At 32.9% G+C, this 22,671-nt stretch overlaps 3 protein-coding genes across 5 annotated transcripts in view; all 3 read right to left on the bottom strand.

Moving 5' to 3' along the window:
* Window positions 1-22,671, bottom strand: part of LOC130444099 (probable small nuclear ribonucleoprotein Sm D1) — a 169,745-nt gene that overhangs the window by 86,369 nt on the left and 60,705 nt on the right. The gene's annotated exons all lie outside the window — the stretch shown is intronic.
* Window positions 1-22,671, bottom strand: part of LOC130444096 (neurocalcin homolog) — a 226,092-nt gene that overhangs the window by 145,877 nt on the left and 57,544 nt on the right. The window lies entirely within an intron of this gene.
* LOC130444097 (neuronal calcium sensor 2) overlaps window positions 1-22,671 on the bottom strand; it is a 159,879-nt gene that overhangs the window by 79,690 nt on the left and 57,518 nt on the right. For all 3 annotated transcript variants that reach the window (XM_056779091.1, XM_056779090.1, XM_056779092.1), the window contains one exon: window positions 4,753-4,874. In XM_056779091.1, the coding sequence (XP_056635069.1) occupies window positions 4,753-4,863 (111 nt within the window). In that variant the 5' untranslated portion in view covers window positions 4,864-4,874. The remainder of the gene's footprint in view (window positions 1-4,752; window positions 4,875-22,671) is intronic.

The raw sequence follows: 22,671 nt of genomic DNA, 5'->3' as shown, positions 1-22,671 counted from the left end.
ATATTTCATCTCTGTCACTAACAGATGAATTTTCTTACTTGCTGATATCCTCATATTCCTTTTCAAACTATATTTTTTCACACCTATCGTCTTCTATATCTTTTACAATTCACCTTACTAACTGAATCGTACCTGATGTAAGACTGTGACTAAATTTCTCCACTATTTCTTCTATGTCACCAATAGATAAAACATTCTTGGAATAGCGACTGGACCAAATTTGTTAATCTTAGATAAGCCGATTACTAAGGTAAGGTACTAAGAAATACTGCAATAATAGATTAATTAGGGGTCCAATTTTAGATAAATTGCTGTCAATTGTTTCGCAATGTAACTTAACATTATATAAGATGTTTCTTATAAATATTGTAATTTTTTAATGTAGGACTGACATCAAAATATAAATCTGTAATTTCTAGATCTGTCATAATTTAGTTATGTTTTATGTTATATCCCATTTCTATATGCTTTTATACTATTACGTACTCGTCCACTGATATAGACCGCGAAGCCGGTCCCGTTCTATTATCGTAATCGATGCTAAAATTTGGCGAATGCGCCTATTTTTTATATTTTTCAAGGTCTGTATGGTCTGTATATCTGTTTATCTATTTTTTTTACCTTTTTACATTATTTTGTGACCGTTTTTATAGTTACAGTTTCTAGGTACGGCCTTTTTGTTTGTTTACGGCATTTTAGACATCTCAAGAATCCGAATTATTTAGAAAGCTGCTGGATATATATGAGCGATAATTCAGCAGCCGCAATTAATAAATAATTTGATGTCATAGTAAATACATCAGGATACTAAAAAGTAAACACTGCATTTAAATAAAGTGTGTAGTAATAAGTGTTAGTGAATAGTTTAGTGTTATATTAAGTAAGACATACCGTATGCTTAAACAAATAAGAATATTACATTGGTGTCAGGTGTGGGGTAATGTAAATAAATAGGGACGTGAAAGTGGCTAAGAGACCAAGTGACCTGAAAGTGAGAGAACTTAAAGCAGAATTGGAAAATGGCGAGTTGGAAACGTCCGGGAAGAAGAGTGAATTAGTAGAAAGACTCAAAGTGGTACTAGAAAGTGACAGATTTGATCCAAAAACATTTTTATTCAATGATGAGGCTTCCACTTTAATCTCGACTGTGAGGAATGATATTTCTACTAATATAGACCAGAATGTTTATACTACGAGGGAAGATATTTCAGTCAATATTTTATCATTAAAAATTGACATAGCAACTGACGTCTATAAAATGTTATATCTAGAAGAGAAGAAGATCAAACATATTAATTTCTTCAAACAACAAATTCAACTTAAGACAGAATACATTGGTAGTTTTGTCTGAGTCAAACAGCAGCTATAGTGAACTTGACTATGTCGCACTGCAAGGAGACGCCTCAGATGTACTTCAGACGATACCTCTGGAAGAAACTGATGACTTCCAGCCGCTGAGGAAGAGGATGGACATGCGATATGGTCACGAATATCTACAACACTTGTACCAATCTTAGCTGAAGAACCAAAGGCAGAAACGTGACGAAGCGCTTCAAGAATATGAAGTAGACTAGACCGATTTGCTTATCCATCAGCGCCAGAAAACATGATGGAATGTTTGGGAATACAGGCATTTACTGAGGTTGGGAAAGCTAGAGTTTCTACGCAGTTCGTGTAAACGCCCCAAGTCTCCCACGAACGAAGAACCCTAGTAGCAGAAAAACTAGAACGAGTCGGATACGAAGGGGCAGCACCAACCCTGAATTGTTCCAAAAACCCTCTCATTCTAATAAGTAAGGCAATATGTATAAATTTACCCTCAGCGTTTAAAAAGTCCTTAAATAAATAAGAAGAACATTACAATACATTATAAATTTCTTGATATATGTTTTTACCATAATATACCCAATATATATTTCTATAGGTAAAAATGTATTCAATACATTTGCATTTCTTTGTAGAAATATCAATTCGGGATAAAAATAAATGTTTGTGTCGATTTGAAAGAAAATTTCTTTTATTCTATAAAAACAATCTGTATTATTTTAGGAAAGTTCTTAAATGAAATTTTCACATTTATGTTAAAATTTCTAATTTCTAAATTATTTATACGCCTCCAGCGACCGTTCCGAACTACTTAACTCACTCCAATTTACAATAAAAACAAATGAAAAGAAAATCTGTTCGATTAATTTGACACCTTTTCCTCGCTCGTTTAACGCTCGGAGCGTGTTCATCTAAACCAACTCATCCCAGTTGCCTTCCGTGCCACTCTTGCAAAATTAAGCACGCCCGAAAGGCGCATACTGCATACTTGATAATGAACGATATGATTGGTAGAGAAAATTGCGTGGTTCCAGTTCATGTTAGATTAAATTATTTTTCTCGGTTTGTTTTAAATAGGGATAAGTATGAGGTCGCGCTGAAAATTCATGGTTTACGTAAAGTCGATTTAATACTAATACATATCCTTAAAAAATAGTATTTTTTTTAAAACAGGCTAGTAGTAGTAGTATTTTTAGTACATTTAGGTCAGAAAATCCTATTTTCTCGGACCGAGACAGAAAATTATTGTGATAGTCCGGTAAAAGCCTTTACCGGACTCATTTTTATTTACTTTCCGGCCTATCTATCCTAATGAAAAAAATAATAAAATAGTTAGTCTAAGATAGTGGTCAATTGGTTTCTATAGTAACCGAGTTTTGTATTATTTGAAACTATAAATTAACTTGACCTATTTTGACGTTTAGTTGAAAACGTGACATTTATTATAAAATGGATGTTCAAAATGATGCATTTGATTGTGTTTATAGAACAACAATGCCCGTTTAAAAAATATTGTACGTAATGCGTCCCGAAAGTGGTCTCCTACTTGAACTCTCATTCTTGCAGGACTCGCCTGCGGCTCGCCCTGCAATTTGCCCACTCGTCCAGTAAAATACCACTTTCGGAACTTGTTATGTAAACTACTATTGCCATATAGAAACTGTTGTTACGTTACTTTTAACAATGATTACATATACTAGTAAAAATGCTATCAAGTGCATTTTGGCAAAAAATACCGGCCAATTATGCATTTTGAGGATATTGCCATCCAAACCATCACTTTTGGAGAATGTAAAGGTTTTTGTGTGGCGTTTCCATTTAGGCTTTTCCCTATTCCAAAATCCGCAACTCCAAATTCAACTGTAGGTAGGCATTGTCCCAGATGAGAAAGTTAAATTTGCCATAATGTCCAACTTGTTTACTTGCGCCCCGGTATCTTCGCGTCTCCTGTTCCATGCTTGTTTTTTATTGATAGTCGTGTTGGTTGCTTAGAAATTTTTAACTCACGATTTAACAAAATTTAAACAAAATAATGCTAAACAACATACTGCGAAAGTTACTCCGAATAAAGTCCACCTCCAGTGGAAAAAATATCGGCTGATGAAATTCTTAGTAAACTAAAGAGGGAAAGGGAAATTCAAACATGACTCGTAACTCTCCGACACTCTCAGTGCCCTTCCGTTATCCATCGTTAAAATTAGAAATACATCCTCGCCGATATTTTTACTTTAAAAACGGACCTGAAAAACATTTACTCGATTCACTTTTCAATATTTTCTGTGTGTACCCAATTTTTGTAATATGAACGTCGAGCTTCTCATCGAATTGGTTCGGGAACGACCAGTTCTTATATGAAGGACCCCCTGCCCAAAATACCTAAATACCAATTAGAAAGGAAGAATTTGGAATAAAACTGGGCTCAAAGTCGATGGTGAGTTTTTAAATTAGTTCTCACCACCGATAGCTTGGTTTTACCAAGAAACTGATCCTGCTTCTGAAGCAAAACGATCTTTAAATGCATCTCTAATTTGAAAGGTGTGTTTGGTGGAATTTTCGCCTTTGTGAGACAAGTTCCTTAGTGCTGAGTTGACTGGACTGTATTCTTTCCCAGAAGTACTCGTATCTCCACTGATGATCTTTCATACTTTCGTATGTATTTGCATGTAATGACTGAATTTGCCTGTATAATCTGAGTTTTTCCCCTTCTGGCACGACACAAGCGATAATTGAGTATCCTTTTTCGATCGTCTAATTCCTGACCGGTTTTAACTGAAAAGACTCATCAGCGACTACAACGTGTGGTAATTCGAATAATTAATGCAATTACTGCTAAATCTTCTGTACTGAAATTCATTGTGGAGGGAAAACTGAGATAACTCGATGATATATGTTTGATCACATTAAGAGGAAAAGGTTTAGTACTATGTGAATGGTGAAGAAAAATTTATCATAGATGTCACCGGAGGCTACGGATCGGTGCCGTCCCGTCACGGTTATTTGTGGATAGTCCTTTATTCAGATCTATGGGAAACAATTTGAATCCGAAGAAATTGTTGAAAATCCAGTGTAGTAATTTTTTGCATCTAAGCCCCAAAAATGGTCTCAAAAAGCTTCTGAACGTTGTGTTAGAACATAGAATACGATGGACTTGGGCAGTTAGACTACTCGACTTGTATCAAAAGATTTACAACTGCGGTTTCTTGGTACGGTGCTGTAGGTATTGTCGGTTTCTCAAAGAACAGGCCATATAGTCTTATACCATGACGAATACTCCATGAACTGTAATTAGTTCATAGTTAACTCAATTTATAACTTCCTTACAGGGTTACAAGAAACTTGAGTCGAAAAGTGAAGTAACAAAAAATCTGCTACTTAGAGATTTTTGGATGTTATTTGAATAAAACCATTCAATGTAGGTGTACTCACCTTAAAACCTTTATACCACTCTTTAATTGTACTTTCATCGTAACGGGTATGCGATTTTAGAAAATCCATATCTTCTTTGGAAAGTTTGTCTTTGCTACCAAAACACCCCATGGTTGAGACGCCTGAAACAAACAAGAACAAAAATGATAAAAATATTGACTATAACTACAGTAAAAAAATCATGAGAATAACTGATAATATTGAAATAATAACAAATAGCAAGATATATCTATGTGATTTGTCCAAAAACCCATAGACATGTAGCGAAAAGTGTACTGAGATAACAAATGAAAATTCCGTTCACAAACGGAGATAAAAAATTCAATAAATTTAGTGGAAAAGAAAGGAATCGAAGTAAAACTTATCCTAAAAATATGATATACATATATATGTATTTAGTAATAAGTGTATCAGGCTTATGATTATGTCCCAAAAGTACGTAGGACAGTCCATGATTTCTTAACTTCATATATATAAATAGAGTTTCAATTTTCAGCTTCTATCCATTTTTTCTAATAAAGCTCGACCGACCACTTAATCAAATTATTTTGAAAAATGTCTCAAATTGAGTTATAACATTTTTGACTAAGGTGACTAAGACTACCAACATAAATCAAAAACAGAATGACGCGGATCATTAAAAGGTGACCTGTGAGAGAGGTCCTGTGATAATAACTACTCCAAAAACATTAAATTAGTAGAAAAAACTGCTCTAAATAACCGGCACTTAAACACCGGCATTTCCAAAACAAGTGTCCTAATGAAAATGAGCAGCAATATGACAAAAATTAGTTCAATGTAGGTGCCTCGAATTCTGAGTGCACCGCAAAGGCAGCACCGCTTAGAATATTGTAAGCGATATTTAGAGTTTTTTCGCGAGGACTAAGAAAAACAATATAATAAATTGTAACTGGTGATGGAACTATAGTCTTGTGCTATGATCGGACATCCAAAAGAGATTTCATGGAGTGCTAGAAGCAAAGGTCACGGAAAGCACCACAAAAGTGATCGCGATGGTATTCTTTAGATTGATCTTGAGGAATTACATACAACGGTGCTAGTGGCATATTATTTGTGACTTACTAAAGCAGTTGCTTTAGCATCGAAGTAGTATCGAAAAAAGGCGCTGCAAAATCAGCCGTGGTATGCGCTTGCTTAGTGACAATGCTCCAGTCCATACTACTTCGTTTTCCAATGCTACTCTACAAGAATGTGGCTTCACATAAATTGAGCACCCACCATATATCCCTGATAGGGTTCTGTCCGACTATTATTTGTTCGTAAAGCTGAAGGTCAAGGGGTAGTAGATTTGACAGTGACGGTCAAATAGAATAGGCGGGATAATCTAAAGAGGCTAAGACACATCACATTTTTATAGTGGCATAGACGCTTTAACCACACGTTGTGAAAATTGTATGTAAATAATATGGTAATAAAGGAAATAGTAGTTTACGTAACAAATCCCGAAAGTTATCTTTTACTGGATGAGTAGGCAAATTACAGGGAGAGAAGCAGGAGAGTCCTGCAAGCCTGTCACGTTTTCAACTAAACTTTAAAATATGTCAAGTTATTTTATTGTTTTAAATAATACAAAACTCGGTTACTATAGAAACCAATTGACCACTATCTTAGACTAACTATTTTATTAATATTCTCTTTGAAGATAGACCAGAAAGTAAATAAAAATGAGTCCGGTAGAAGCTTTTATCGGACTATCACAATAATTTTCTGGCTCGGTCCGACAAAATGAGATTTTCTGACCTAAAAATAAACCGGAAAGTACTAATTTCTAATTTCAGTTTTTTCAGTCAAAAAATATATTAAAACAGGATCAGTTTTTCTTATTAATGACTAACCTTTCTATGTTAGGCTAAGAAATCATGGATCGCACTACTTATATTTAGTGCATCCATTATAAATAAGTGTATTAATTTTGGAAAAGATTTGAGTGCTTCAAAATTAAAATTCAGTCACCAACAAACAAACTCTCAAGAACCCAACGTGCATATACAGCTAATTTACACGTGTGGGCATCAAGACGACGCAGTCACCAGAATAACCATACACATGGAACTCACAATCTTCGCTCTATTAGTTAAGATAATACAACTTGTAACAGTAGATTTTGAATTATAATTATAAGTTTTATTTGAAATAAATTTTTTAAAGAATATATTTCAAGTTAATAATCTGAAAGTCATTTATTTATTTTTCAAATAATTTAAATTTCATTAATAGCAAGATTGTAAACAAATGTTGGTGGTTGAAATCAAACAATACGAACAGCGTAATACCGGTTCACAAAAATAAAGTGATGGAAAACTTTTTAATAATCTATATTTTCATGATATAACAAGGACAAAACTAAACAAGAAGAAAGTGACGAAAACAAACTTGACCAGATCGTCAATTTGATAAGAGATATGGTAGATAAGAAGCCGTGAATATCAGATGCTGGAATTAGGGCGAGTTAGTGCTAGACTCCCGCGAACGAAGAACCCCAGTCGCAAGAAAACTAGAACGGGTCGGACAAGAAGGGACAACTTCGACCCAGTATTGTTCAAGAGACCCTCTCATACTGATAAGTAAGATACGCCAAGTCTATAAATTCACCGCACCGTTTAAAAGCCGTTCAATCAAATAAGAAGAACATTACAATACGTTACATATTTCTTGAGATATGTTTGTTCCATAATATACCATCATATATCTATGTATCTATCTGTATTTGCTACATTTTTTTTATAGCAATAGTCTATACTAATATTAAATTCATTACTGGCAAGCAATACGAACAACCTGATACCTTTTGTCAAAAATAAGGTGATGGAAAACTTTTTATAATTTATGTTTACATTTTAACGATTTTATAGATTCGCTACCACTGATGTTTTAATTCAATGTTCTAAGTCTGATACCGATTTCAATAAAAATATGGACAAATCTTTGTGCGGTATGTTTCGTCACTTCATTGACATGAATTTTGCCAATAAATTCCACCACGATGCCGGAGACGTTCCTTGGCGTTTCGAAAAGGTATTCGTGTTTGGAATACGTAACATAGAATCGATCACTAGTACATAAATAATTCATAAATTTACACCAAATCTATATTGCATAACTCCATGGCAAACCTACCCTGCCATAGTTCAAATGATGAACTTGTCAAATTTATCTTTTGAAAGAGATTTACGCCCAGTGTAACATTTTTATAGGGATAAAAGACAAAATTAAAATTTTGCTTTAAACTAAAGTTTTGAGGAATATAAAATGTTTCTAGTTAAAAATAAATTTATTTTCTACTATTCACACACACAATTAAATTATTTGTAGTTTGATTAGAATTTACAAAATAGAGCTATAAATTTTACTTAAATTATTTAGGTCTTTTTTACCATTTGTAGCTTTTTCGTTCTTATGAATGTAAAGCATTTCTAAAAATTCTCATTTCCGTGTGTTAGATTCCGTTCCAATTTTTGAATCTTTATAATTTATATTTATTTGATTGATATGCAATTTTATTCTTTTTATCGTATTGATGACCTTTTAGTCTATTTTCTAAATACTGAGATGTTTGCCCTATGTAGAAAGCGTCACAATTAGTACAAGGTTCACATTTATAAGAACGAAAAAGCTATAAATGATAAAAAGACCTAAATAATTTAAGTAAAATTCATAGCTCTATTTTGTAAATTCAAATTAATTTAATATATTTGAGATGTGGAAACCAAGGAAAAATTAATTTTTCTTATTAGAACAAAGTTTTAAGTTGATTTTATCTTTATTTTGATATTCATGATGAGGGTGTTCTATAGATCAATATAAATAAGCATATTGTCAGAGTCAATATCATATTTTGATAAAGACTTGAAGAAAAGTCGAAACGTAAAAATTTATGTTTCTTTAAAAAAATTATATCGCATTTTTTGCCAGCTACATTGGGAATGTGGCAATTAAACACCAAAGTATTACTTATGTATGTATAAATTCTTGTAAAAATTTTAGATTCTTAGGTTCCAAAATTGAATATTCAAAGTGACGTTGATAGAAATATTCAATATTTCTATCGCGAAAAGTCTCTATATCTATCTATCTAAAGAGTCAATAGACTTTAGATTTTTCTAGATTGTCTTGAAATTTTTGTTGATTTTATCGAATAGTTGTCAGAGATTGATTAAATTGTTCCATAGAACTTGAATTTTTCCCTAATACTGATATACTTATTTCATCCTTATTCTTATATCCTTAAATTGTTCTGAATCAGTTAGATAAAAAATGACATTAACTTGATCCTACCGACTGCGCCACGGAAAGATTTTTATAAATCAATTCCGTCTTTGAAATAGTTATTTTCCTAAAAGTGCGGAAAGTGATACTTTCCCGCACGCGACTGCAGTTGTCCCGAACGACGCGGAGCGGAGTTCGGGCAAGCGGTCAAGACACTTTACGCATTATTTTTTCTACGACCGTATATACAAAAAAGTATACCAACCCGTTTTTCAAAAATTATTTTATTCCAACAAACATAATAATATACAAAACTTTAACTAAAAACTACTAATTATTATAAATATTAATATTGAAAACACAATTTGTTGTATTCTGTAGACAAGTAAGAATTGCCGGTCCAGTGGAGTTATTTGGTTTCAACTGGAAGGTAGATGACGTCGATGAGGATGGCATCGGTTGCAGGTCGCATAAAGATGACGATGACGGCAACGGTTTTAAGTCATTTGGCAGGCAACAGCTCGGAATTAGTTTCATTTGCAGCCTTCAAAATGGCTTCAGGAAGTTCTTCGTCGGATGAATCCATTAATATTATTGTCGGATTCGGTTTAATGTGGTTTAATTTAAAAGAAGATTCCACATATTCGGTCACTTTCAAGACGTTTTGAACAACTTTAACGTTTTAGTAACAATTACAAGGTTATATAAAAAATATCTGTATTATTTCATATTTTCAAAAAATTAAAAATGCTACAAAAAGCTAGAAAAAGTTTAAATTTTATTTGATGGACTATTTCGTAAATATTTATTTACCTGTAGTAACAATAGTTATAATCTCAGAAGTAAAAAACTATCTAATAAGGTCAAAATTTGTATAATTTTACTTTCCCGCACTAGTGCGGGAAAGTGACACTTTCAAAACTAAAATGCGTGCGGGAAAGTGGGTTAAAACGCACGGTCGTAGAAAAAATATATTTTCAGCTACAATATGTTTATAAAGTAACATACGGAAATTCGAAAAACTACGTGAAGTGTACAATAGTAGTCATGGTTTCATATTGAGAACAATAGACAATTTCACACAAGATTTGACAACACGTAAATCTTTAACGCACTAAGACGTCGGACTTGATAACTTTTCTTATATAATTTTTCACTCACAAGTTTATTGCTTCTTCGCTGATCAGCTCAGGATTTTCATTATGAAATAAAAACAAAAGTAGAATATATATTCACAGTTTATTTCAGTAAAAAATATTTTACATTCTAAACACATAACCTAGCTCTACGCTGACTTAGCATAAAATCTACGATGTACTAATGTCATTCTATCTTGTCACAAACACCCACACCACGTCTTCTGTTTGAAGAATGAAGAACGGAGCAACGAATTTATCATTTCAATTTAACAGAGGGTAGTGGCACAATATTGGGGGTAGAATTTCAAACAATTGCAAGTGCGCATTATTATTCTAGGTTTAAATTTTTAACTTTATACTCAGAAAACCCTTACAAACTCTCAGGATAGGAAAAAGATCCATTTTTGTCTACTTTCCAAAAACTCTAATAGATACTACTTTTTGATGTTTTTCACTGAATTCTTTTTTGTCTCTTTCTACTTTATTAGGTTTTGGAGGAGGATTTCGGTGTCTCACTCCAATCTTTCCACTATTTCCAACCTCCTGCTAATATTTTGTTCTCCTATTATATCATATATCTTTCATTTATCGAATTTCTTCTGTATCTTATAACCATTTCTGTTTTTCTTGTAAATTTTAGTTTTTTGTTCCCGTGCTTCTAACGAACACGTTAAAAACACAGTGGACAAAGTGAGACTACGGTTTAATCGGTACAGAAAGTGAAATGAAGACAAACACGAAACTCACACGATTTATTAGGAGTATAGTACCATTCATCACAATTGCCTTGGTAACATGGGGACACACGCGAAATCAATATGAAAAAATTAGAGGCCAGACAGAACATAACGGTAAAATAAGTATTAAATTACCATTGGGCCACAAACAGTGAAAAAATATACGTCAAAACAAAAACTGTTAGATATAATGGACGCCAAGACAAGAATGTTTACGAGGAGCGGAAACACATACAAACTAAGAATTAATTACACCAGAGAAAACTACAGGAAAAAAGGCAAACAATTGGATCTATAGGTTAATACAAACATTTTTAAAAATACAATACACATAACATCCCTCACCAAAAATAAGAGAAACAAAATAAAAAACTCCAAAAATAAAAGAAAACAAAAAATATTGAAAGCCAAAAGTGGTCTCAGGAATCGGATTAAATAAAAGGACTGTCCCCCCGACAGTAACGACATAATTTCATAATCAAGTGAAGCGTTATACATCAAGGACAGCTCTAGAGAAGGCGAGGGGCCTCTAAGATCTTTTCTTGTATAAGTTTTAAAAAGGATTTAAACGAGGCTGCGATACACATACATATTAGGATGATCGCTGAACCGTGACGACAAGGTTGTATAGCCACCGGACCTTCACGAGAAGAAAAGACCTCTCGGAATCTCCTACAAAACTAGGGGAAGAGGAAAGGAATTACGCATGAAAAACGTGTCACGAAATACTAACCTAACCTAACCGTCCGTGGTCTTTGTTCGGGGATAGATGCCCGCACGAGTGTGTATCCATAATAAAATTTTGTGTGGAACTTTCTTTTTTTTTATTTATAAAAGGAGCTTCGTTGTAACGCCTCATATCTATGAATTATGTACATTTAAGTAGATATTAGAGTTGAAATAATTATTGGTTATTAACAATTTTATAGAAAGTATTTATTAAATTCTTTGTAACATAATTTAATCTGGAATTTCTGGAACCGTTGGCGATATCAATATTAAATACACCGTTTACACCATCACTACACCACCACTCACAATTACACTGTCTGCTGTGGTGATTGTGATGGAAAGTATATTGGGCAGTCTAAGAGATCCGTTATTGTCCGGTTTAAAGAGCACATAGCTCATTTGAAAAATGGACTGATCGGAAAATAAGGATTCGCCGATCACGTTGCCAGTCACAATTATGTCATAAATATTGTATCCAATAATGAATTGTTAAATGCGTTTGAAAGCATTGAAATTGCTAGATGTAAAAGTAGCTTAAATAGGGACAAAGGGCTAATTCCTTACAGCCCACTCTATAGTTTAGTAGTCAAAGAATGAATAAAAAGATTCCCACTGGAATTAATTTTCGGGAGAGAAAGTTTATTGGTGGAAAAATTGAGTATAAAACAGTGCATTCAGTATGCAACATAATTGAAAAAAAAGATTCGTTACATACAAGTATTTATATTTCGAAATCCTTATCACTAAGTAAATGAGTGTGTATACCTGATTCGCTTTTATAAACGCTTGTGAACTTAATTAGAAAAACATTAATTTTTTATTCATCGTAAACACTTCTCTAATCGGAAAACTTCCAGGAAAAAACAAAAAAGTTTTAGTATAATAAAATTTTAAATCAGTCTTGGATGATTGGCAATTTTCATGAAAATTCAAACAAGAAGGCGAACAATTCAACTTTGTTAAATTGTTTTTGTAGAAAATGGAGAATTTACGAAAAACTGAGTGCTCCATATTTGAAGTAATGGAGAAATTTACTCGAATTTATTATAAATTTTAATAAAATTGCAAGTTTTATTTACAAGAATAGTTATGCTCATAACAAACAAAAAATTAGAGTAGATATTGGATTCGTGGTTATAATATTGATCAAAGAGCCTTACGATTGCCATACACGTTCACTGGAGAGGTCTATCTGAGATGGAACGCCTGTGCAAGTAGACCAGAACGAAAGGATCTGTGCAGTTTTTTGTACCTTTGTGGGTGACCAGTGTAAGATAAAAAACCAATTTATTAGCAAGAAACACGTTAGTACACCGGAGCGTTCTAATACACACAAGCAACGTTCGTTTGACCTGTGCAAGAAAACCTTACAGGTAAACTACCTTAGAGAGTATCAGTAGTCCGTTTTCAGCTGTCGCGTTATAAAATATCAATTCGATTGAGCATAATTACAAATCGACTTAGTAGTATCATTAAATCGCCATTTTTAAACGAAACAAACAGTTTACATCGGATAATAGGTTCTGAAACTATGTTTTTGGCTAGATGATCGTCGGAAAACTGCATTGAAAATCCTTCAAACAAATCTCGATATGTTACAAGAATAGTTAGACATATGACGAATTCAAGTCTATGTTTGAATCCAATTGAATAGTAGACTTTATTGGAAGAAAAACTCGTCCAATACAAGAAAACAGATTGAGATTAAACTTAGACAACTATATCGGATACTTGAAGAAAAATTACAACCATACATTGAGAATAAACTATTGGTGTATTAGAAATTACCTAAACCTATTCCTACCTATCTCTCGGTTAGAAAAGAAATTGAAGGGACCAGTAAAAAGTACAATAAAAAGAAGAAAGTCGATAAATTATACTTTGTTGCAGAAACAACATTAATAATATGGCATTCATTTCCATAACATTATAAGAAAACGCGACTTATTTCATGAGAAACTGTGAAAAATTTTACAGACATTTAGTGGTACCATTCTTTCAACTCACAATGTATCTATTTATGGTTTTGATTTCATGCAAATCTTCACAAAAAGTCGTTGTAGGTAGATGAAAATTTCATTAAACGGGACATTTCTTGTACAGTTTTTCCACTGTCAATTGCAGAAGAATTTTTTTTACTCAAAATTGTCTAATTAAAAATATACTCGAAAGCCAGATTTGTAAAGATACATTTTTTTAAATAAAAAATTTGCAATATGTAGTGGATATTGCTGTAACCGCGATAACCTTGCCAGAATTTGATTTTTCTACTTTAAATATAATATTAAATGACATATAGAAAAAGTTTCAGCCTTGTGAAAGTACCTTAGTCGAAGTGGCGACCAGCTCTCCAACTCTGTTTAGTCACTGAATGAAAATGGCGTAAATTGAACGAAAACGTTTTAGATCAGTAGTAAAAGAGTGTCTAGTTGTATTATGCGAGGAAATTAGTAACGTAATAGAACGTGAACAAAAGAAAAAGAAGCGTATATGGATAAGAAACTGGTTAGCACGTAGAAATACTCATGGGTTTTCTTGTATGCTGTTAAAGGAACTGGCTAATGAAGACCTCGAGGAATATAAAAACTGCATGAGAATATCCAAACAATAATTTGACATACTACTACATAAAGTTGATCCTTCAATAATGAAGTCTGACACCCTTATGAGGGAGGCCAATCCCTCTATTTCCCGTTATTTCTTCAATTTGTTGAAGAGCTGCTTCGCGAACATTTCTATTATTACAAACACCCCTTCTTTTGTTCCATAGAATTCTTTAAGCGGTACTCCAGAACAAATTTTCACGGTGGTATCTGCGTTCCGGCTAGGTACAGCCATTTTTCTCGTATTTAAATAAAATAACACCATAAACCACTAAACCACTATTACTATACTAAAAAGACCTGTCTAGACGTGTTAAGTGGGAATTGTAGTACACAAATCACGTAGTGGGGGTGAGTACTTTAGTTACTTGCTTTAGCTACTATCCCCATGTAAATTCGACATGAGTACTAAAAAAAACTAAAAAATCGACTGTTTGGTGGTACTTATTTTTCTTCATTTCTTCATTTCAACTGCAAGTGTTTCTGATAATTCACCACATATGTCCAATATACAATGCCGTATTGCTGCACGTATTTTTTTAGTCATGTTTAATTCCACAGTACTAAATGATAACTAAACCGGAATACTTATCAAAATGTAGACACTCGATAAAAGAAGGACTTAAATTTTAGTTACTGGCTTTAGTAACTTGCTTTAGCTACTTCATACGTGTAAACTCGGCATACCAAATCTCTTGCTAGTGATGTGCGTGCATTTTACTCGGCCAAGTACATTGGCATGTCTGTATGAACCTTTAGGTTTGAAAAAGTAATTGAAAAATTTATAAGCGGTTTTAAAATTCTTAACATTGCCATACCGCAATGAGAATAATATACTGTTTTTATAAATTTCTACCATAATTTAAGGTTGTAGAATGCAGTATTCGATCAAATTTCAAATTCAACAATGTTGTTAATTACCTTTTTAGCAATTAAATGTGAGTAACAAGTAATAAATTATGAATCGACAAGAATGTAGAAGCCATTAAAGAGACGCACTGGTACTTTGTTTGGATTTATTATTTAACGGTCGGGACTAATCAGGTTGCTGTTTATTGAGTATGTATACTTTATCTATTCTTACTTGAAGGTCTGTAAGGAGTATCAAAGAATTCCGACCACAAAACTGATAAAACAAGGCAAGTTTTAAAGCAGCTTTAAAAATATCAGTTCGAGCGAAAAATAGTGAATTTCAATAGTTTGCGTATGCTTAGCTGCTCCGATAAGTGCTGCCCAAGAATACGTCACCCCCCAACAAACTATAATTATCCATTGATATAAATACACTTTTACTTGCGTTTGAATCAATTATCGAAACATTTTTTTGCATTTCGATTGATGTACTTCCGAAACATATGATTTGAACGCATCAACCGCTTCTTCAGGTATAGAAACACGTTGACCCCGCAATTTATATTTGATTTGCGGAATGAGAAGGGATCTTTGGATGCCAATCTATTAAAAAAATCACTTTAAATATCAATTAACTCCAATTTGTCCTTTTATTAAGAGTTGTACTTTCTCTTTTTAAAAACCAACAGTAATCCCCAATCATGGCAGAATTCCGTCGCCCTTGATACCGAATTTCCATTGTTCTAATATCTTGGTGAAACTCTTCACCCTGCTCATCACTGTTGGTTGTTTGGATCCATATTGTTGCCCAAAAATCCTCTCACTACACTAACAAATGCTCTAAGTTCCTATCTGGTGAGCTTTTTTGCAAAATTGTCATGGTCCAGCAATTTTCTTAGTTGTGGCCCAATAAAAATACTTTTCTTTAATTTGGCATCATTCAACTGGGGAAAAACTTTTCTAAGATATTTGAATCCATAAACCTTTTTATCCATAGTCTTTATAAAGTTTTTCATCAATCAAAGTTTAATGTGAAGGGGGGAGCATGAGGACATTTATACAAGGAGTATAAACTTAACATTTTGAGATCCTGGTTGAAACTCACTCCTTGCTTGCCAATTTTTCACATAGTTCTGATTTAATGCCCGACTATCCCATAGACAAAGAAAACATCAATGTTTCGTAAACCTTCCCTGAAGTCTCATTAAAATTTTCGTCACATTCAGGTCCCCACATATTTTCATAAGTTTCTTTCATCCTCACAGAATGAGCAATTGGTATAGAGGGTATTAAATTTCTATTGTGTAATAACACTGCTTTTAAACTGTATTTAGACGAGTCAATAAATAGGCGCCACTCACCGAGATTATGCTCAATATCAATTTCCTTTATTAGACCATCAAAATTCGTACACGCACACAACGAATTTTCCATACTGTAGAATTTTTGTCTCTTCGGCTAACAAGTTCCATTCCTTAAGACGGGAAGCAAGACTGTTGCTTTGATAACCCCAAATCACGTGGTTAATCATTCAACTCACTCTGAACAATCAAATGTGGCTCGCCGGAACTGGTACTTGGAGTAAAAATAGGATCGGTGCATTGTTCTTCGGAGCTCCCTGATGATACGTTGTCTCCAGTATCGTCTAAAACAATATTTTGCGGATCTAAAGGCGTAATTGGTACTGGTAAATCTTCGTTATAGGAAACAGGTCGTATAGCAAACGGCAAATGTGGATACTCGGTCTTGTTCTTTCTTTTCTTAGAATAACATTCAGTCATTGTTAGACAAAACTAGCAGTCGTCAAAATGGTTAGCAGGTTCCCACCATACCATTTGAATTGCAAAAGGTGTGCTTTTTTCTTCCCATTCATCCATAGCACCAATGACACGCTACAACAATCACAGCACGCGTGGGGGCCCACTTCCTGTCTTGTTTCCAATTAAAGTACCAAAATATTTGAAATAAGCTTTTTCCACATTTTCGGAAAATAGGCTGGTTTGCGATTTCTCCATAAATTCTTCACAAATATAGCAAAATTTGTCAGGACACGTTTTACTCCACATTTTCGTCTTTATAATCACTTTTTGCACTTTGAACAGAAAACCACTTACGATGAAACTCAACAGAATACTAATTTTTAATGTTTATTATTCTAAATAATACAGTTCAGGTATTTTTTCGGCCATAAAAATTACCGATATTAACCGCCCATTTATAAAATTACCTACCTGTTAATGTAAACAGGGATAATTAAGCTATTGAAAAGTGGTACGTGTTAGGGCTTAATAAATATTTTTTCCTATTATTGGACTGGTATTTCCATTTTAAAAGTAAATGTGTCCCCTGTGTTACGAAAATCTTGTCGTCCAGTGTAATTAATGAATATATCTCTATTAGATTGTAACCTTTAATTCACGTTAAAGATATAATATCAACTATTCCTTATAAATCGACCCGGTTGGGGTTGATTAAAGTTTACGTAATAAGCGATTAACTTGCTTTAATAGCAACTGAGAACCCTTTTAAATTAATCTTATCGTTAACAGCAGATAATTCTCCCATTCTTATTGAGTCCATAAACGTATTGCTAAGATACTAAAAAACTAGGTTTAGTTTCAATTAGTTGATTGAATTTTTCATTAGATATCTAGGCATAGTCGATTTTATAAGGGCTGTTCTTTATAGTAATACAAGTTTAAATTATAAAACCAAAGAGATTTATTTTTAATAGCAATTAAACGGGCAATTTTGTCCAAAAATTGGTCATGATTACTATTTATTTTCCACAATTTATGAAATTACTTACCTAATTACCCACTTTCTCATGATATTTACTATCTTTCTTTTCTATTGTCTTTATCCATGTGTCTTCTTTTTCTTCCATTTTCTTAAATTAATCTGCTACTATTATCATTCGTCGACATATACTAATCCATCCATTTTCACCAATTCTAGTTTCCAGTAATCAATTATCTTCTCTTTTAGCCTTTTTATCATCCTCTCCGTGGCTAGTATTAATAGAAGAGGACTAAGACTGTCTCCTTGTTTTACCTCCATCTCCATAGTACCCTCTATCGATCTATTTTAATATTCCCTCAAACATTTTCATAAATTCCTTTTGTTATATCTATTATCTATTATTTTCCTCATTGTATCCCATACCATTTTTATATCTATTGAATAGAATATAACTTAAAAATCCTTAAATATTATATATAATTATTTCCCTGTTCTATTTTTCTTTCTATTGAGCTCCTTAATATATATAACGGATATTCTAGACGGTATTATTTCTGCTTATTTTTAACGAGGCATATTTATATTTTCTTGAAATATTACATAGCTGTTACGTTAACAATGCAGAAAATATTTTGTGCAAGTGTATAATTTGTTTGTTGTTCTTAAAAGATTTATAACTAAGCTAATAAAAGAAGTTGGTAGTGAAATATCAATTGTGGCATATTCCAAAAATAAATCGAAATATAAACTAAGAGTATTAAACTGTGGATTATTTTTACTTAATTCAATGATATCTTTGAAAAGTCTACCGAATGAAATGTGGTTTCAAAGTAATTCGGTTTGCATCAGAGTTTTCTGGCAATGATGTATACATTAACCAGAAAAATAACAATAAGATTAATTAACCAGAATAATATATTATGTTTTTAGACGATAAGCTTCCTAACATTCCAATATCTAACAGATACATAGCCTACGCTTTCTAACTCCTTCTACTGTTAGTATAGCAATGGATGTGGTTCCTTACAGCAACTCAGCAGTTTGGGAAAGAACAACAGAAAAGGCTCATCAGATACTCTTAAAAAGACTGAGAATAATATCGTTGTCTGCAAGATTATTCTTTCGTTTGTCTAGATTGAGAAAACTAAAACGCATTAAAAAAAACGAGCACCATATGTTCCTGTATTCAACTTTAGATTTTCAGTTTAACTTTATAGTGATTGTACACCTGATTTTTTTCCTAAGTTAACAGAATATACTTAATTTTATATAAAAATATTCGATTTTATAAGAACGAGTAAAACTTATTTCAAATGAAATACTCTAGTGGGTCCCTAATAAATAGTGTTATCATACATAGTTTCAATTAATTTTAATTTTCTGTATTTATGACTGTTAGTTCTAGTCGACATATCACGTTAGTAGAAGTGTTAGCAATAAACCAGCTAAATATGGAAAAAAAAATGGAGATACGCAGACTTTTCATGTCCATCATATGAAGGCATATGCCGGAAAACCACCTCAACCTACCAAACGATGCAACAAGTGGTCTTATACATCCTATAGACTAACAGTAAGAAATATTATAACCGATAACTATTTTACACACGTGTGCCTTTGGATATAGTGAAAATGAATATATTTTGATCCCAAGTATTTCGAAAAAACACGAACATGTTCTTATACTTTCAACATTTCATAATGATGCACATTCGGCATATAATGTTACTAAATGTGTTGAGGATGTAGCTGATAAGATGAAAGAGTATTACGATACCGTAATCGTTGTCCTTTTACTCTTATTTGTAGCCTTTTAAATATAACGATTATAAATTCCAAAATTATAACATCTTTGGTCAGAGCTCTCATCAGACCTCACATGACCACTTCAGCTTCTATCACTTGTTTATCCCTGCCACTTCCAACAAAAACTGCTTCATTTCTAAGACGAACTTTAACATAAAGCCGACTAAATCAAAAACCAGAAGAAAATGTTTTTTAAGATCGTAGGTTTTCCGTATCAACCCACCTGTGGGCACCCCCCGACACGGAAAATCCGCACCTGCAAGTGGCGAATTAAGGACGGCGAAGGACCACTCGCATTGGACCTTTTCTTGCCGAATACGGTTGGAAAGGGTTTACCCAAAGCAGCGAAAACAGACACACACAATACGATGACCATAAAACCACGATGGTAAGAGTGTATAGCCAACAGGCTAACTCTTAATAAAATGAAAAAAATCTCCTATAGAACTTAGGGGCAGGGGGTGGTGGAATGTCCTTCTTCGCACGAGAAACCCCGCTATGTAAACAAATTCCCTCACGGTAAGGAGCATATTGCATCAACTTTTCGACTTTACTTGTTTGATGTACAAGGACTCAAATGACTACAATGAAAAAGGAATATTCATTTACAAAGTTAATTTTTTTATATTACTCAAGTTTAAATTCTGTAGAAAACTTTCAAGTTTATGTTTGTCATTTTGTTATCTCAATAAACTATTTCAAAAATAACTTATCACATATTGTTTGTATACTTGAGTTGGCCATTAGAAAAAATCCATATACACGACCGGGCGGATAATATGACACGAACTATGTCGTCACCCAACATAAGTTTCCATAAGACTGACGGCACGCATCCCACAGTCGATTTCTTTGTACCAGCCTTTTCAGAAACTCCATCAAGGTCGCCGATGTTCTCAAGAGCAATAATATAAAAGGAAGTTTTAAACTCGCTTTCAGTTCAATAAAATATATTTTTATTGTAATGGTCTTCATATTTTCTATTAATTCTAATAATAAATATTTTTAAAAAACTACTTGGAGCTAGCAAATTTGTTATTCACGCGACTGTTGGAGGGTTGAAAGGCTTTATTATTGAGATTTTAAGAAGCCATTAAGAATTTTTAATTATAGATTTTGAAAAATATAACACTTAAAACATTTAACTAAACCAGTGGTCGGTAAAGTGCTCCTGAGCAGCATGTGGATCTTTGGCTACTCAAGTGTGGCTCTGGCACAAATATCTACCTAAGGTGCAATAATATTTTCATTCTAAAAAACTTGCTGAGAACAAAATTAAATATTATTTTGAAAAATTGAAATTCCTCTATAAATCGAGAATATACGTATTTTTTCTTCAAGTTAAAAGGTAGGTAGGGAAAGGAAACTTAATTTTTTCGATGCTAGAACAAGTAATAACATTCGAGAAGAAATTATCCATTTCGCTTAGGATTTTGAAATGAACTATTGTTTATGTGAAGAATCCTCAAGAAAATAATTTCTCTATTGTTAAACACCATTTTGGAACCATAATTTTGAATATTGAAGCATTATCCAGCGAGTTTCAGTAATTTGAAAACGGCAAAGCAACTTTAGTATTTGTCAAAAATTCTCTAAATGTTATAACAACCGAAATTTTCTTATCTCGAATATCTCGAAATTGACAAGTAGATTTTAAAATAAAGAGATATGGCACTTTAAATACGAATGTCTTGGTGTTGAAGTAGAAATATTGGTGAAGGAAAAAAAATGTGATCTTAGTTCACAACACAAGTGGTTTGCTTTGAATGACCTGGAAAACAAAGACATGATCATTTTCAACGCTTGGTATAGTATTCCTGACTCTCAAGCCGGCTTTAGACTTATCGCGAAATAACACGAAAAGACCGCGAAACGCGATAAGTGTAAAGAGATGCATTTCGTCTTTCGAAAGCGATTTGTTTGTGTTTCGCATTTCGATTCCTTTTTCGCGAAACAACACGAAAATAGTGTGAAACACGAAAACGCGATAAGTCTAAAGCCGTCTTCATGATTAGCTAAAAAAGCTTGCGTTTGCTGTTCTTTGCTCTTTGGTTTCACATATATATGCGAACAATCTTTTTCAATCATATCATCAAATTTTACCAAGAGTATACCGAGAAATGGTCTTATCGATGAGAACTTGCAATCATGCCATTAAAAACAACAGTAGACAGACCTATTTTACTCAAACTTTAATTTATTTTTTTCTAGTTTTTAAAAATTTTTGTCTTGTTCATATTTTGGCTCTTTGGCTAATAAGTTTGCCGACCACTGAACTAAACCAAACTTTGGGATTTTCCATGTACGCAAGTTTTATTAACCAGTTTATTACATACTTATATAAAAAAGGCGAGTGAAAAAGTAAATATAATTCTACGATAATAATTTTAAATTATAATTTGAACTATTTTAAAAACAATTACCAATCATCGTTATCATTTAAACAATACTTACTGATTTGACGCGAAAACTGAAGAAAATCGTGAGCATTGCTAGATTAAAAAAGAAATATATACATTAAAAGATATCTACAGTATTTATGACAGGAAATTATTTCAAATCGCCATCTTGGACGTACTATTATTAATTAGTTCCCAGCTAAGAACTCATGGTCAAGGTAAAAATATCTGGAGTAGTATTATTATAACATCAAGTGGTGTAACTACAATATGCACAAAACGTACAAGGATTCATTGTTATGAAAGTCAAAACAATTAGAGTAAGGTACAATGAAGTATAATATTGGAAATAATCAATATATAGTCAGTCCACTCTCGTTAACTCGAAACTCGAGGGACCCTTATAATGTTACGTTTTATCGGGTGTTGGAAATATCAACTGGTTCGAAATTTTTGTGAAAAAAGAAATAAAACTATTGAGTGCCACTAATCAAGTACATATTATTTATTAACTGCCATTCTTAACTATAGAAAAGTTGAGAGGTACATACGTGTACATATTCATAATGGGAATTAATTCATATTTCCGAAGAAATCTGTTATATTAATTTGCCTCAAAGCACGAGAAAAAGTGCCTGGAATGCTTTTTCATCACTTTTGTTAAGTAAACAGAAGCTTTGTC

This window comes from Diorhabda sublineata, chromosome 5 (genome assembly GCF_026230105.1).
Source record: "Diorhabda sublineata isolate icDioSubl1.1 chromosome 5, icDioSubl1.1, whole genome shotgun sequence".
Taxonomy (NCBI): Eukaryota; Metazoa; Arthropoda; class Insecta; order Coleoptera; family Chrysomelidae; genus Diorhabda; species Diorhabda sublineata.
This window is presented reverse-complemented; position numbering and strand designations above follow the sequence as displayed.